We start from the raw sequence: 12,836 nt of genomic DNA, 5'->3' as shown, positions 1-12,836 counted from the left end.
TGGGGTGCCACAGGGTTCTGTCTTGGGCCCGGTCTTATTCAACATCTTTATCAACGACTTGGATGATGGACTCAAGGGCATCCTGATCAAATTTGCAGATGACACCAAACTGGGAGGGGTGGCTAACACCCCAGCGGACAGGATCACACTTCAAAACGACCTTGACAGATTAGAGAACTGGGCCAAAACAAACAAGATGAATTTTAACAGGGAAAAATGTAAAGTATTGCACTTGGGCAAAAAAAATGAGAGGCACAAATACAAGATGGGGGACACCTGGCTTGAGAGCAGTACATGTGAAAAGGATCTAGGAGTCTTGGTTGACCACAAACTTGACATGAGCCAACAGTGTGACGCGGCAGCTAAAAAAGCCAATGCAATTCTGGGCTGCATCAATAGGAGTATAGCATCTAGATCAAGGGAAGTAATAGTGCCACTGTATTCTGCTCTGGTCAGACCTCACCTGGAGTACTGTGTCCAGTTCTGGGCACCACAGTTCAAGAAGGACACTGACAAACTGGAACGTGTCCAGAGGAGGGCAACCAAAATGGTCAAAGGCCTGGAAACGATGCCTTATGAGGAACGGCTAAGGGAGCTGGGCATGTTTAGCCTGGAGAAGAGGAGGTTAAGGGGTGATATGATAGCCATGTTCAAATATATAAAAGGATGTCACATAGAGGAGGGAGAAAGGTTGTTTTCTGCTGCTCCAGAGAAGCGGACACGGAGCAATGGATCCAAACTACAAGAAAGAAGATTCCACCTAAACATTAGGAAGAACTTCCTGACAGTAAGAGCTGTTCGACAGTGGAATTTGCTGCCAAGGAGTGTGGTGGAGTCTCCTTCTTTGGAGGTCTTTAAGCAGAGGCTTGACAACCATATGTCAGGAGTGCTCTGATGGTGTTTCCTGCTTGGCAGGGGGTTGGACTCGATGGCCCTTGTGGTCTCTTCCAACTCTATGATTCTATGATTCTATGATTCTATTCTAACCAATGTCCCCACTGTGGAAGGACATGTGGGTCCAGAATTGGCCTCCACGGTCACTTATGGACTCATTGTTAAAACCGTGTTTATGGAAGACAATCTTACTTGGCTACAAGTGATCGCAGAAGAAGATCTGTTCTGTAGAGCTTGTAAGACCGAGTTGTTTCACCAGTCCTAAGGTTGAGGGCAGCAATGGTTTTATTTTTACCTTTCCTTTCCCTTCGTTTCCCCTTTTTATTTTCTTCTCACTCTTTCCCTCTTCCTGTTGGTCCTCTCCCTCTTCCCCTTTTATCCTTACCCTTGCTGGTAATGAGGGTGCCTCAGTTATTGGAGTCGAATTGTCTTTTAATCTATTTGTTTTATTGAATTTCTGATGTTGTACACTGCTCTGAGCCCACTTTGGTGAGGAGAGCAGCTTAATAATAATAATAATAATAATAATAATAATTTAAAAAGGGCTAGGGTGAAGGCTGAAGCACATTCTCCCCTTTCACTGTGGTATCAATCCAGATTTGGCCCCCGTGGTGCTTTTCCCACAAGGAGGTCACAACTGCTGCCCTGCTTCAAGTCCCTGTGGCAATCTTGTGTTTCGCAGTCTCGTTTTGCCCTTAGAACTGATGGCATACTTGCATTCTTTTGCAATGCTAGAATATTGCTTTTCCTCAATTGCCTTATAACAGGACTAAGTGGTGGTTGCACCTGATTTTTAATGTGATGTCATATGCCTCAGAAACTTCTGATAATTCCCATTCCCACAGGCCATGAGATATACTTAATCAGAAGAGATCCCCTTCCATCAACAATCCTTGCACTTGCTCTTGTTCCTTTTTGATTGTCTGCATTGGGAGGGTGCAGAGGACCCGCACTCACCCACCACAAGGGTGAGTGCGTAATGAGCCACTGTTTGAAATATCATGTGCATTCCATAGCTTTCCTGCAAAAGGAAGTCCTGCTCACCAACATTTTGGAGTTCCTTGAGAAGAGTTACAAGCACCTGCATGAGGGTGAGCTGTTAGACATGATATGCTTAGACTACCAAAGGGGTTTTTGATTAGAAACCTCACCAGACTACTGAGAGTAATCTTACCAGCCATGGGACCAAAGATTGGGCCCACTGGGGGATTACAAATTGGTCAAGCGACAGGAAGTTGGAACAAATGTATAGTTCTCCCAGTGAAAGAGAGAGAGCAGTTGGGTCCCACAAGGATCAGAACCGCTATTATTTCATTTATTGTTGTATGATCTGGAATTAGTGCTGAGCAGTATAGTGGCTATGTTGGCAAACCAAATTCCATAGTGGAGACTATTGAAAAAGGAACTGAAAATGAAATGGTCAGTATTGTAATGTCCCTGTACAGTTCTATAGTGTGGTCCCATTTGGAATACCGTGTACAGTTTTGGCATAGCTGGGAAAAGTGCAGAAGAGGGTGTTCTCGCTCTGTGTGGGATGGTTGTTCTCTTCCATGGAGTGTGTGGCATAGGGAGGGATGCAAGGTGATGGAGATGGCAGACACATTCCTTGCCAGTCTGATCAGCCAAATCAACCCTGGTGATCAAAAGGGTGATAGATGTGGCAACCAGATCGCTCTTAACAGCTAGAATTGGACAACCAAACGATTAAGGGGTAACAGTGCATTTCATTTGAGAAAAGGCTGAAGAGTTTGGAAATGTTCAGTCTATAAAAGGTGACTAAGTGGGCCGCAGACATGATAGAGGTTTAAAAATTTAAGAAGATAAAGTGGATAGAGAGAACTTTTCATCCCTCTCCCATAATACTGACCTCAGGGGCACCCAGTAAAAGGAAGTGCCACTTTACTCCATGAGAGATTAAACTGTGGAGTTAACTGCATGAAGATTTAATGATGGCCACAGGAAAAAAATAAAAATATTATTGGGACAAAAATTCTGGCCCACTGGTCTTATGCACCCCTTTAAAATTAACTTTGGGAAATTTTTCCAATAAAAGAGACCATTCCAATATATAGAGCTTTCTTAGTGACATTATTGAGCAATTGCACAGAAAGGTAGAGACAGAGACACTGCATTAAAACCAATCATTTAACATTTTCCTGTATAATTTTATATACATTTGTGTCAAGAGAAAGGCAAAATGGATAGAACTAGCAGGATACACACAGGTGAAGGGAGAACTGAGAAAATCAGAGCTTGGGTTGGATATTAAAAAACTATAATTTAAACATTTATTTAACAGTCACAAAGATAAAATATGCACAACTTTCTTTTGCAGAGGTTGCTCTGCAATTAACTATCAGCCTCATGCAGCCTTCTCCTCTGTCTGTCCACATGCTCATCATATGGAGACCTGAAAGCATAATGCAGAGAATTATATGCTGAACTTACATTCTTCATTCCTCCTTTCATAACAACTTTTCCTAAACATTTTCCTAAACAGTTTCCTAAACATTTCCTAAACTTTTCCTAGCAACTTTTCCTATCTTTTAGGAAGATATTTCAGGCTTTAGGTGCCATCATAACACTAATGTTTCAAAAATGATAACAACAGGGCATTATTGACAACTGGAAAAGGCACTTCAGGTGTGGTGTGGTGGTTATGAGCAGTGGACTCATAATCTGATGAGCTGGGTTCGCATCTCCGCTCCTCCACATGCAGCTGCTGGGTGACCTTGGGCTAGTCACAGTTCTCTCTGAAGTCTCTCAGCCCCACCCACCACACAGGGTGTCTGTTGTGGGGGAGGAAGGGAAAGGAGATTGTGAGATGCTTTTGAGGCATCTGAGCCTGCATTATAATCAAGGCTTATATTTTGATCAGGTTCCTATAATTCTAAAAATGGGCTTAAATTCATAAATGTTTCTTCCGAGGCAGAAAAACCAAAGGCAGGAAACCAGCAAGCAGCTGGCAAGCAGAGGGCCCCTGGTTTATTGTGGTCATAAAAAGGCTGAGAAGCAAGGTCACTGACCTTACAAATTACAGAATAGTCAAGTTGCAAAAACACAATTAAGCTGGTAAATAGTAAGAATCATTAGAGACTTGAGCCAAAGGGTAAATTGAAGAAGTTGCTTTTAGAACAGCAGCTGAACCAGGAAAAGCAGCTCTCTGAAACTGCTTTGAAGCTTTAGAGAATTTAGAGAGAATTTAGCTTAGCTTTTACTAAGCTCCTTTCCTTCTAAAAAGCTATATATGTTATGTATTAAATATATTGGCTTAAATGTAATTATGCAAAGGATTTAGAAAGTAAGAAATTTAGATGTTAGATTCTTATTTCATAGAATCATAGAATCCTAGAGTTAGAATAGACCACAGGGGCCATTGAGCCCAGCCCCCTGCCAGGCAGGAAACACCATCAGAGCACTCCTGACATATGGCTCCAAAGAAGGAGATCTTTCATAGCTGGTGTATAAAAAGATGAACAAGAGATCTGTTCAGATAAAAATACCCCACCATCTGTTTTAGCCACCTGCTCTATTTTAGAATTAAGGGGGCAAAGGTGATCTGGTAATTAAGGTGCCTTGTAGAGGTTAATGGCTACTTGTTTGCCAATTATAAATAGAAGGAAATATGGCTCTCTGTCTCCCATAAAAGGTAATAGGAAATGGGTGTATCTCTTATGATTGGTTCTGGCAATCAGCCAATAGAAAATTCAACCAGGCTGATTGGACAGAGGCAGCCAAAGGAGGAGCAAGGGGGCTGGGCTGAGGGAATATAAGTGCTGGCCATAATGGCAGGAGGCAGGCCAGAGCTTGGTAACCATATACCACTGTGCCTCTCATTTATTTGTCTGACAAATAAATTATTATTTTAATTTCTCTATTGCTGCGTTGAATATTTCATTCCAGCTAAGCGTTAACCACAAGCAGGGTGCTACACTTTGAGATGTGGAGGAGCAGGGAAGCGAACCCGGCTCACCAGATTATGAGTCCATCGATCTTAACCACTACATCACGCTGGCTCAAAGACTAATAGATGCCAGCTATACATAACCTTTAGCTTAAAAAATAGCAACAATATCTATCTAATGGAACAGTGCAGTGTACTAGCTAGTGTCATAGAATCATAAAATCATAGAGCTGGAAGAGACCGCAAGGGCCATCTAGTCCAACCCCCTGCCATGCTGTAACACACAAGCAAAGCACTCCTGACAGATGGCCAGCTAGCCTCCACTTAAAAACCTCCAAAGAAGGAGACTCCACCACTCTCCGAGGTGGCATATTCCACTGTCCAACAGCCCTTACTGACAGAAAGTTCTTCTTAATGTTTAGGTGGAATCTCTTTTCCCATAGTTTGAATCCATTATTCTGCATCCTAGTCTCTAGAACAGCAGAAAACAAGCTTGCTCCCTCTTCAACATGACATGTATCCCTTCAAATATTTAAACATGGCTATCATGTCACTCCTTAATCTTCTCTTCTCTAGACTAAACAAATCCAGCTCCCTAAGTCTCTCCTCATAGGGCTTGGATTCCAGACCTTTTACATTTTGGTCACCCTCCTCTGGACATGCTCCAGCTTGACAATATCCTTCTTCAACTGTGGTGCCCAGAACTAGACACAGTATTACAGGTGTGGTCTGACCAACCAGAATAGAGTGGTAGCATTCCTTCGTTTGATCTAGACACTATACTCCTACTGATGCAGCCCAGAATCGCATTGGCTTTCTTAGCTGCCACATCACACTGTGGACTCATGTTCAGCTTGTGGTCGACTAAGACTCCCAGATCCCTTTCACAGGTACTGTTGTCAAGCCAAGTGTCCCCCACCTGTGCATTTCATTTTTTCTACCCAGGTGTAGTACCTTACATTTCTCCCCATTGAACTCCATTTTGTTGGTTTTGGCCCAGCTCTCTAGGCTATTCAGGTCATTTTGAATTCTGACCCTGTCCTCTGGGGTATTAGCAACCCCTCCCAGTTTGGTGTCATCTGCAAATTTGATTAGCATGCCCTCTATTCCATCATCCAAATCATTTATAAAAATATTGAATACCAGGCCCAGGACAGAACCTTGTGGAACCCCACTAGTCATTTCTTTCCAGGATGAAGATGAGCCACTGATGAGCACTCTTTGGGTTCAGTCCGTCAACCAATTACAAATCCAGCTAACAGTAGCTTTGTCTAGCCCACATTTTACTAGCTTTTTTGCAATAATATCACGGGGGACCTTTTCAAAGGCCTTATTGAAGTCAAGGTAAGCTGGTAAAAGGGAAAGCAGGATTGTAATTACCGTAAAAAATACTGATCACTTTGGATCAGCAGTCTCAACCTAACCCACTACATGGGAAGAGCCACGTGTTCCTTTGGAAGGCAAGTGGAATACAGTGTGATATACTGACAGCTGCTTTAAAAGAAGTTACTGTAACTTTAAATCCAGTATAAGAATAAAAGAAAAAAGATGGTCCCTGTGTGGATAGTCAATTCTGCATGATGCGGCCACCTCCAGTGACCATGTGGCCTGATATAAGAGGGTTCTAAAATCAGTCCTGAAAGTAGACTGATTGAGAATGACACACGCATAGCTTTTGCTCCCCCATTAACAGGGTGAACTGAAGCAAATGCTTGCCTCCCTTTGGGCTTGGCAATATTTGCGTGGCAAGTCCCCTCCCCCATGTGAAATGAAGACACTGGGCACATTATTTAAGGTTAATGGGCATAAAAAGGCCACAACTTTATTGATTACAGAATTGAAAGGTATTGGCCTTAGGCATTGGCTCCTATCGACTACCCGGTATGGAGACCGGGAAGGGTTATCCACAAGCCGTGGGAGTCCTGTTGAAGTACGCCAACTAGGATCCCACGGGTGTCACCGCTCGGGGGCGTGCCGGAGGCCCTTACCTCCCTAGGTTTCGGACAAGGCAACGCCCCCCGGAGTCCTCTACCGGACTACCCTTTCCTTGGGGGAAGGTGATGGCGCTTCCTTCCCCCCCATTCATTTGCATAACAATTAACCCCTGCCAATGCCTAACCGCCAATCAAGCAAAGCTCGCCGCCAATACCTTCAAACCTGTAACCAACTCCTAATCCCTGCTATGATGTCCCCCAACCAAATATCATTTCCAGCATCTGACAGATGCACGCCATCCCATCTGTAGAGGGCCTCGTTGCTGTACTGGATGCCTGGGTGTCCTATGACACACCCGCCCAGAGCCGCCACTCTACGTTCCACAGCCCGTTCCAAGACCTTTCTTGCTTTATTGATTCCAACCGGGCTCACACAATCCCTCCATGTCCTCCTCTCAAGCAACGAGGACCACAAGATAGTAATGTTTGGGTAAACCGCCATCAGATCAGCAAAATCGTCAAAAATGTTCCATCTCAAGTCAATAGCTTTGCGGTACGCTAGGTCGTTTTCCCCCAACTGGATAACCAGGGCATCAGGTGGGCCCTCCGAGGCGGCTCTCGCCATCATGGCTGGCTTGAATTCGCTCCAGCACATCCCTCTTCGCGCTATCCACGCCAGCTCCACATTTGCAGGCAAGCTCAAGTTTAGTCCCAACCCGGTACTCATGGCACGATTCTTGGCCCAATGCACAATGCTGTGGCCCACCAACCAAATGCTTGTATTCTGAAAAGTAAATAGACAGAAAAACCAAGGTCAGGAGAACAACCGCCCGTCATAGATTCTTTCTCACATAAGCTTTGTATGCATTAGATTTCCACTGCCCTAAGTCCTTTATCCTCTCTGTGGAGAGCCCAAGGCGCACTGCAGTGGTAGCTGCCCCGATCCGAAAGGAGTGAGCCGCAAATTCAGCCGCGGGCAGTCCGCATGCTGCCAACGCCATGCGCATCACCCGCGTAAACTGGTGTCTGGCCAAGAGCGATCCATCCGTGTGAATAAAAAAGGGGCCGGGGCTATTGGGTCTTACGTAGAGGAAACGCCTCGTATCCCTAACCGGACAGGGACCACTAGCTTGCGTGGCTGGTAACCGAAGGAGGGCCCCCCTACCCTGTTGGTCCGTCTTAGAGCTCCGTACTTGAACGATTAGGTGAGCTTCATATTTTGTTTTTTTATAATTTTTATTAAGGTTTTCAAAATATTACAAAAATAAAAAATAAAAAGAATAAAAACAGTTAAAAACAATTCAATCTTTCCATGTCTTATCTTTCATTTGCCTGTTCCCCGGACCTCCTCACACCTCCCTTTTTTGTATCCAGTTCAATTAGTTGGTTCAGCAAATCCTTTCCCTCTTTGTTTTTATCCTAATCTTTAGTCTTAATATATTATAACTTTAAATTATCACCTGTTAACAATCCATTTTTGCACATCTTTTTAACATTGCTGCTGAAAACCACTTAACTTCAATCCAACATCATTCTAACATTCATTAATTTTGCAGTATTTTTGTAAATAGTCTTTAAATTTCTTTTTTTAAAAAAGATTTTTATTAAAGTTTTCAAAGTATTACAAAAAGAAAAAAAGAAAAAGAAAAAATACAAAAATTCCCCGGACCTCCTCACACCTCCCTTTTTTGTATCCAGTTCAATTGGTTGGTTCAGCAAATCCTTTCCCTCTTTGTTTTTATCCTAATCTTTAGTCTTAATATATTATAACTTTAAATTATCACCTGTTAACAATCCATCACCTTCATCTGCCATTCTTCCAGGGTGGGTAGATCTTGCGTCTTCCAATGCTTTGCGATAAGTATTCTTGCTGCTGTTGTGGCATACATAAAGAAAGTTCTATCCTTCTTTGGCACCAATTGGCCGACCATGCCCAGGAGAAAGGCCTCTGGTTTCTTCAGAAAGGTATATTTAAATACCTTTTTCATTTCATTATATATCATCTCCCAGAAAGCCTTAATCCTTGGGCATGTCCACCAAAGGTGAAAGAATGTACCTTCAGTTTCTTTACATTTCCAACATTTATTATCGGGCAAGTGATAGATTTTTGCAAGCTTGACTGGTGTCATGTACCACCTGTATATCATTTTCATAATATTCTCTCTTAAGGCATTACATGCCATAAACTTCATACCTGTGGTCCATAACTGTTCCCAGTCAGCCATCATAATGTTATGTCCAACATCTTGTGCCCACTTAATCATAGCAGATTTCACCGTTTCATCCTGAGGCGAGCTTCATATTTTGACCAGCATATTTCTCGTAATTTTTTGTGTATCTGGGACAGAATATCATAAGTTATGGGCCTCCTCTTGTCAAAGCTGGGTGGCTGCAGCCGGCGCCAACCCTCTAAAGTCTTACGCACGATAAATTCCGCACACGGATCAGTGGCGAAAAAGGCTTTACAAAAATATGAAATCCCCGCGGACTAAATATTGAGAGTCTTTGGTGCCCTGCCCAGCTCCTTCAGATGGGTTAAGTAGCGGAGGACCTCCCTCGTTGAGGGAATGGAATTCTGCCTTGTGTTCGGTATTCTGCTGCGGAACTTTAAGAAGTCAGCCCAAGCCTTCTTGTACGATCTCATTGTGGAAGGGGCAACTGCACCGAATACTCTTTTCATCACTTCCTGCTCCCAAGGCTCCAGAGATGCTCCAGGAAAGGCATCGATGATTGTTCCGCATCCAGCGCTAACGAGCGGAAGCGCTCCATCTGAAAACGAGACAGAGCGTCCGCGATGTCATTATTAATGCCAGGTACGAATTTGGCAGAAAAATATATATTCTGTTCCAGACACAGGAGGACGAAGGACCGTAATAAGTTCCCCACCCTGGTGGAGCGTGCGGACATTCTGGAAAGAACCGCTACTACTGCCTGGTTATCTGTGTTGAAACAAACCCTATGATTGCGGAACTGCTCTGCCCAAAGATGTACTGCCACTACAATAGGGAAAAATTCCAAGAATGTAAGGTCCCGAGTAATGGGCTGGCCCTGCCAGTCTGCAGGCCACTTTTGGGCACACCACTGGTCCTTAAAATAAACTCCAAAACCCAAGGAACCTGCCGCATCTGACTGAACTTGGAAGTCAGCATTGAGTGCCATGGAATCTTGCCATAAGGATATACCATTGTACTTGTCGAGGAATTGTAACCAAACTCCCAGATCCGCCTTAACTTCTTTGGAGAGGCGCACCCTATGCTGAGGTGCCCTGAGACCTGCTGCCAATCTGGCCAGGCGGCCGCAAAAGGGGCGACCCGGCGCCACTACCCTACATGCGAAATTTAGGTGGCCCAGCAGGGATTGAATTTGCCTTAGGGGAACCTTCCTTAGGGGCAGTAGCTGCTGTATCAGTGCTTTAAGGGCGATCAGTTTATTCTCGGGTAACCTAGACGTCTGGGCCACGGTGTCTAACTCAATGCCCAGATAGACCATAGAGGTGGCTGGACCCTCCGTTTTCTCGGCGGCCAGCGGCACCCCCAGCTCCCCGGCCAGGGCTGTGAAAGCCTCCAAAAGGGCGGAGCATCATTGCCTGTTATCTGCCACCAAAATAAAATCGTCCAGGTAATTCGACACGCCCAACGACCCTGTCCTGAAGCGTAGGGCCCAATCAAGAAACGTACTGAATGACTCAAAGGCTGAGCAAGCCACGGAGCAGCACATAGGCATTGCTTTGTCAATGAAATACGCCCCCTCAAATCTAAAGCCCAACCAACGGAAATCAGCTGGATGGACAGGCAGAAGGCGGAACGCCGACTCAATGTCACATTTGGCTAGAAGTGCCCCTTGCCCAAATCTGCGAATCATTTTAACTGCTTGGTCAAAGGAGGCGTATTTCACTGTACAAAGTTCCTGGGGGATCACGTCATTAACCGAGCCTCCCCTGGGGTGAGAGATGTTGTGGATCATGCGGAATTCCCCTGGGGTCTTTTTTGGTACAATGCCCAGAGGTGATAGGTGAAGTCCTTCGAAGGGAGGTTCGGCAAAGGGGCCTGCTACCCTACCTGCCCTGATTTCTTTCTCTATCTTTTTCCTGACTATCTCAGGCCTTTCCTTAACTGATTTTTGATTTTGTGGGTCCCCAGTGTTAGGGGGGAAAGCCACGGGGATTCTGAACCCCATAGAGAACCCCTCCCAAAGGTATTGTGTGGCTTTTCAATCAGGATATTGATCTAGCAGGGTTTTGAGGGGCTGAAAACGGATAGGGGAGGAGGCCAAACCAAGATACAAGTTACTGGCGGTTACCGGGCCCCTGGTGGGAGGATCCGGGGGCACCTCTGGTATTGTTGTGGAAGTACCCCCTGCCGCCTCGAAAGGGCTGCTGTTTACTTTTGAAGCACGCAGAGGCGGGGTGGTTGCCCAGGCACCGCTCACATTTGTGAAGATACTTACAGGAGGGTCGCGAGCATACACCCCTGTTGAACTCCCAGCACTGGTGGCGCCGTTTTGCCTCCGTCTTACCCGCCTTGGCTGATTCCTGATTTTTCTTATCGATGTAGGGATTGACGTCCTCACCCCAGTAGTTGGGATCCCTTAAGTCCCATCGGGTGGAAGGCAGGAGAGAAGCATTTCTACGGAAATTCTCATCATACGTTAAAGCGGCACTTTCCCCTGCGAGCGTGTGAGCCCTCCTCATATGTGCCAAATAAGCAACCAAAACCATGGAGCGCCGGGGATAAGCTGCGCAAACAATTCCCATGAAAACCTGGTACCCATCCAACCAATTCTCAAAGGTCCGCTCCGCCCTAGGTGTCCTATACCTACGCTTACCAAAAGAGTGCCTCTTTTCACCTTTCCCCGTTACTTTAGTAGGAGGGAGAAGGGTAAACATGTCCACATAGTCCCCGTTGAGGATCTTATTCCTCTTCTTCTGGGACAAATGGTTCCCCAGTATAAAATCGGTGGACTGATTGGTGGAAACCTTAACATCCTCAAACAACGCCCCGTCCTTCCATTCCAGTACTCCATTAAAGGTCTTCCGATGAGAATTGGCCCTCCTTTCGTGCGCCCAAAGTGGGATCCCGTGATTACCTTCACCAAAACCCCAGTAACCATCCATGGGGCCCTCACTATCGGAATCAGAGGATGACGTACCTGACTCGTCCTCCGTCTTGGACTGCTTACTTCTTTTCTTCTTCGCAGACGTGTGCTTCTTCTTAGATTTTCTTTTACCTCTTTGCACCTCTACGTTGGCCGTGTTCACACTGGCCACTGGCTGAGCAATTTGAGGTTCCGTGTGCTCCTCCTCCAAGCCGGAACCCGCACTGTCCTCGGTAGAGCTGTGCTGGGGCTGCTGTTCCTGAAACACACTAGGAATGTGTACCACCTGTGAAAAGGCATTGCTGCTGGTCCCTTTGGCAATAGCCTTCCCCTTGCCGGGGCCTTTTGCCGATGCCTTACCCTTTCCAGCGCTTTGGTTGGCTTTCTTAGTAATGGCTGCCTGGGCACGAGTATTAGGGCGACCTACATTTGCGGTTTCTGACTGGGCGCTGCCCCCTGCAGCGGCTGGGGTGCCCTGCTGCCCCTGATTGTTAGGAGGAGTGTCGGGTATCACCTCCTGTGATGGTTCCGGGGCCGGAAGCGCCAAAGCCCCAGGCCGACATTGCCTATAAAATGTTTCGAATGCCCTGAAAAATTGAGCGAAGGCTTGAGGGTCACAGGGCATGGCCACCATTTGAGCGCTACCATTACTTGTGGCAGGTGCCAGCTGATTGCCAGGTCTATACGCGAGACCTGAGAAATCTCAAATTACTTCCCAACCGAAATGCACCCGCTCAGAATAGACACGCTGCCAAAGGGTTCTGCCTAGTTCAGTATTGTCAACACTGCTTAAGGCTCTACCCAGAATCTAAAGAGCAAATTTCCTTTATTTGAACTTTTTATTTAATATTTATTCTCTTATTTATTTATTTAATTATCTACTGCCACCCAATCCGTAACTGCAAAGGCTATAAGCTGTAACTATGAGGCAGCCTATTGGGTAGAGCCCAGATTGACAGTCAAGAAGGAAGCTATTATTGATTATTCCTCATTTGCTTTAAATTTATTTG

The 12,836-nt window shown here is 45.4% G+C and overlaps 1 protein-coding gene across 1 annotated transcript; it reads right to left on the bottom strand.

Annotated features, from left to right (window-relative positions):
- Positions 1-7,325: 7,325 nt before the first annotated feature.
- On the bottom strand, positions 7,326-12,470 carry LOC144326434 (uncharacterized). Its single transcript, XM_077922988.1, has 3 exons — positions 11,886-12,470; positions 11,032-11,690; positions 7,326-7,516 (listed from the first exon to the last, which is right to left on the bottom strand). The coding sequence occupies exons 1-3, from the start codon at positions 12,458-12,460 to the stop codon at positions 7,326-7,328; spliced, it is 1,425 nt and encodes a 474-aa protein (XP_077779114.1). The 5' UTR covers positions 12,461-12,470.
- Between the last annotated feature and the right edge of the window lie 366 nt (positions 12,471-12,836).

The sequence above is a fragment of the Podarcis muralis genome, chromosome W (genome assembly GCF_964188315.1).
Source record: "Podarcis muralis chromosome W, rPodMur119.hap1.1, whole genome shotgun sequence".
Classification (NCBI taxonomy): Eukaryota; Metazoa; Chordata; class Lepidosauria; order Squamata; family Lacertidae; genus Podarcis; species Podarcis muralis.
This window is presented reverse-complemented; position numbering and strand designations above follow the sequence as displayed.

What these genes read in the sequence shown, in the direction of transcription:
- LOC144326434 (XM_077922988.1), bottom strand. Translation starts at nt 12,460, where the DNA reads ATGGTGGCCATGCCCTGTGACCCTCAAGCCTTCGCTCAATTTTTCAGG. An exon ending in CAGTCCAAGACGGAGGACGA is followed by an intron (nt 11,691 to 11,885) that starts GTCAGGTACGTC and finishes CACCAATCAGTC; the next exon opens with CACCGATTTTATACTGGGGA. An exon ending in ATCCTCCCACCAGGGGCCCG is followed by an intron (nt 7,517 to 11,031) that starts GTAACCGCCAGT and finishes TTTACTTTTCAG; the next exon opens with AATACAAGCATTTGGTTGGT.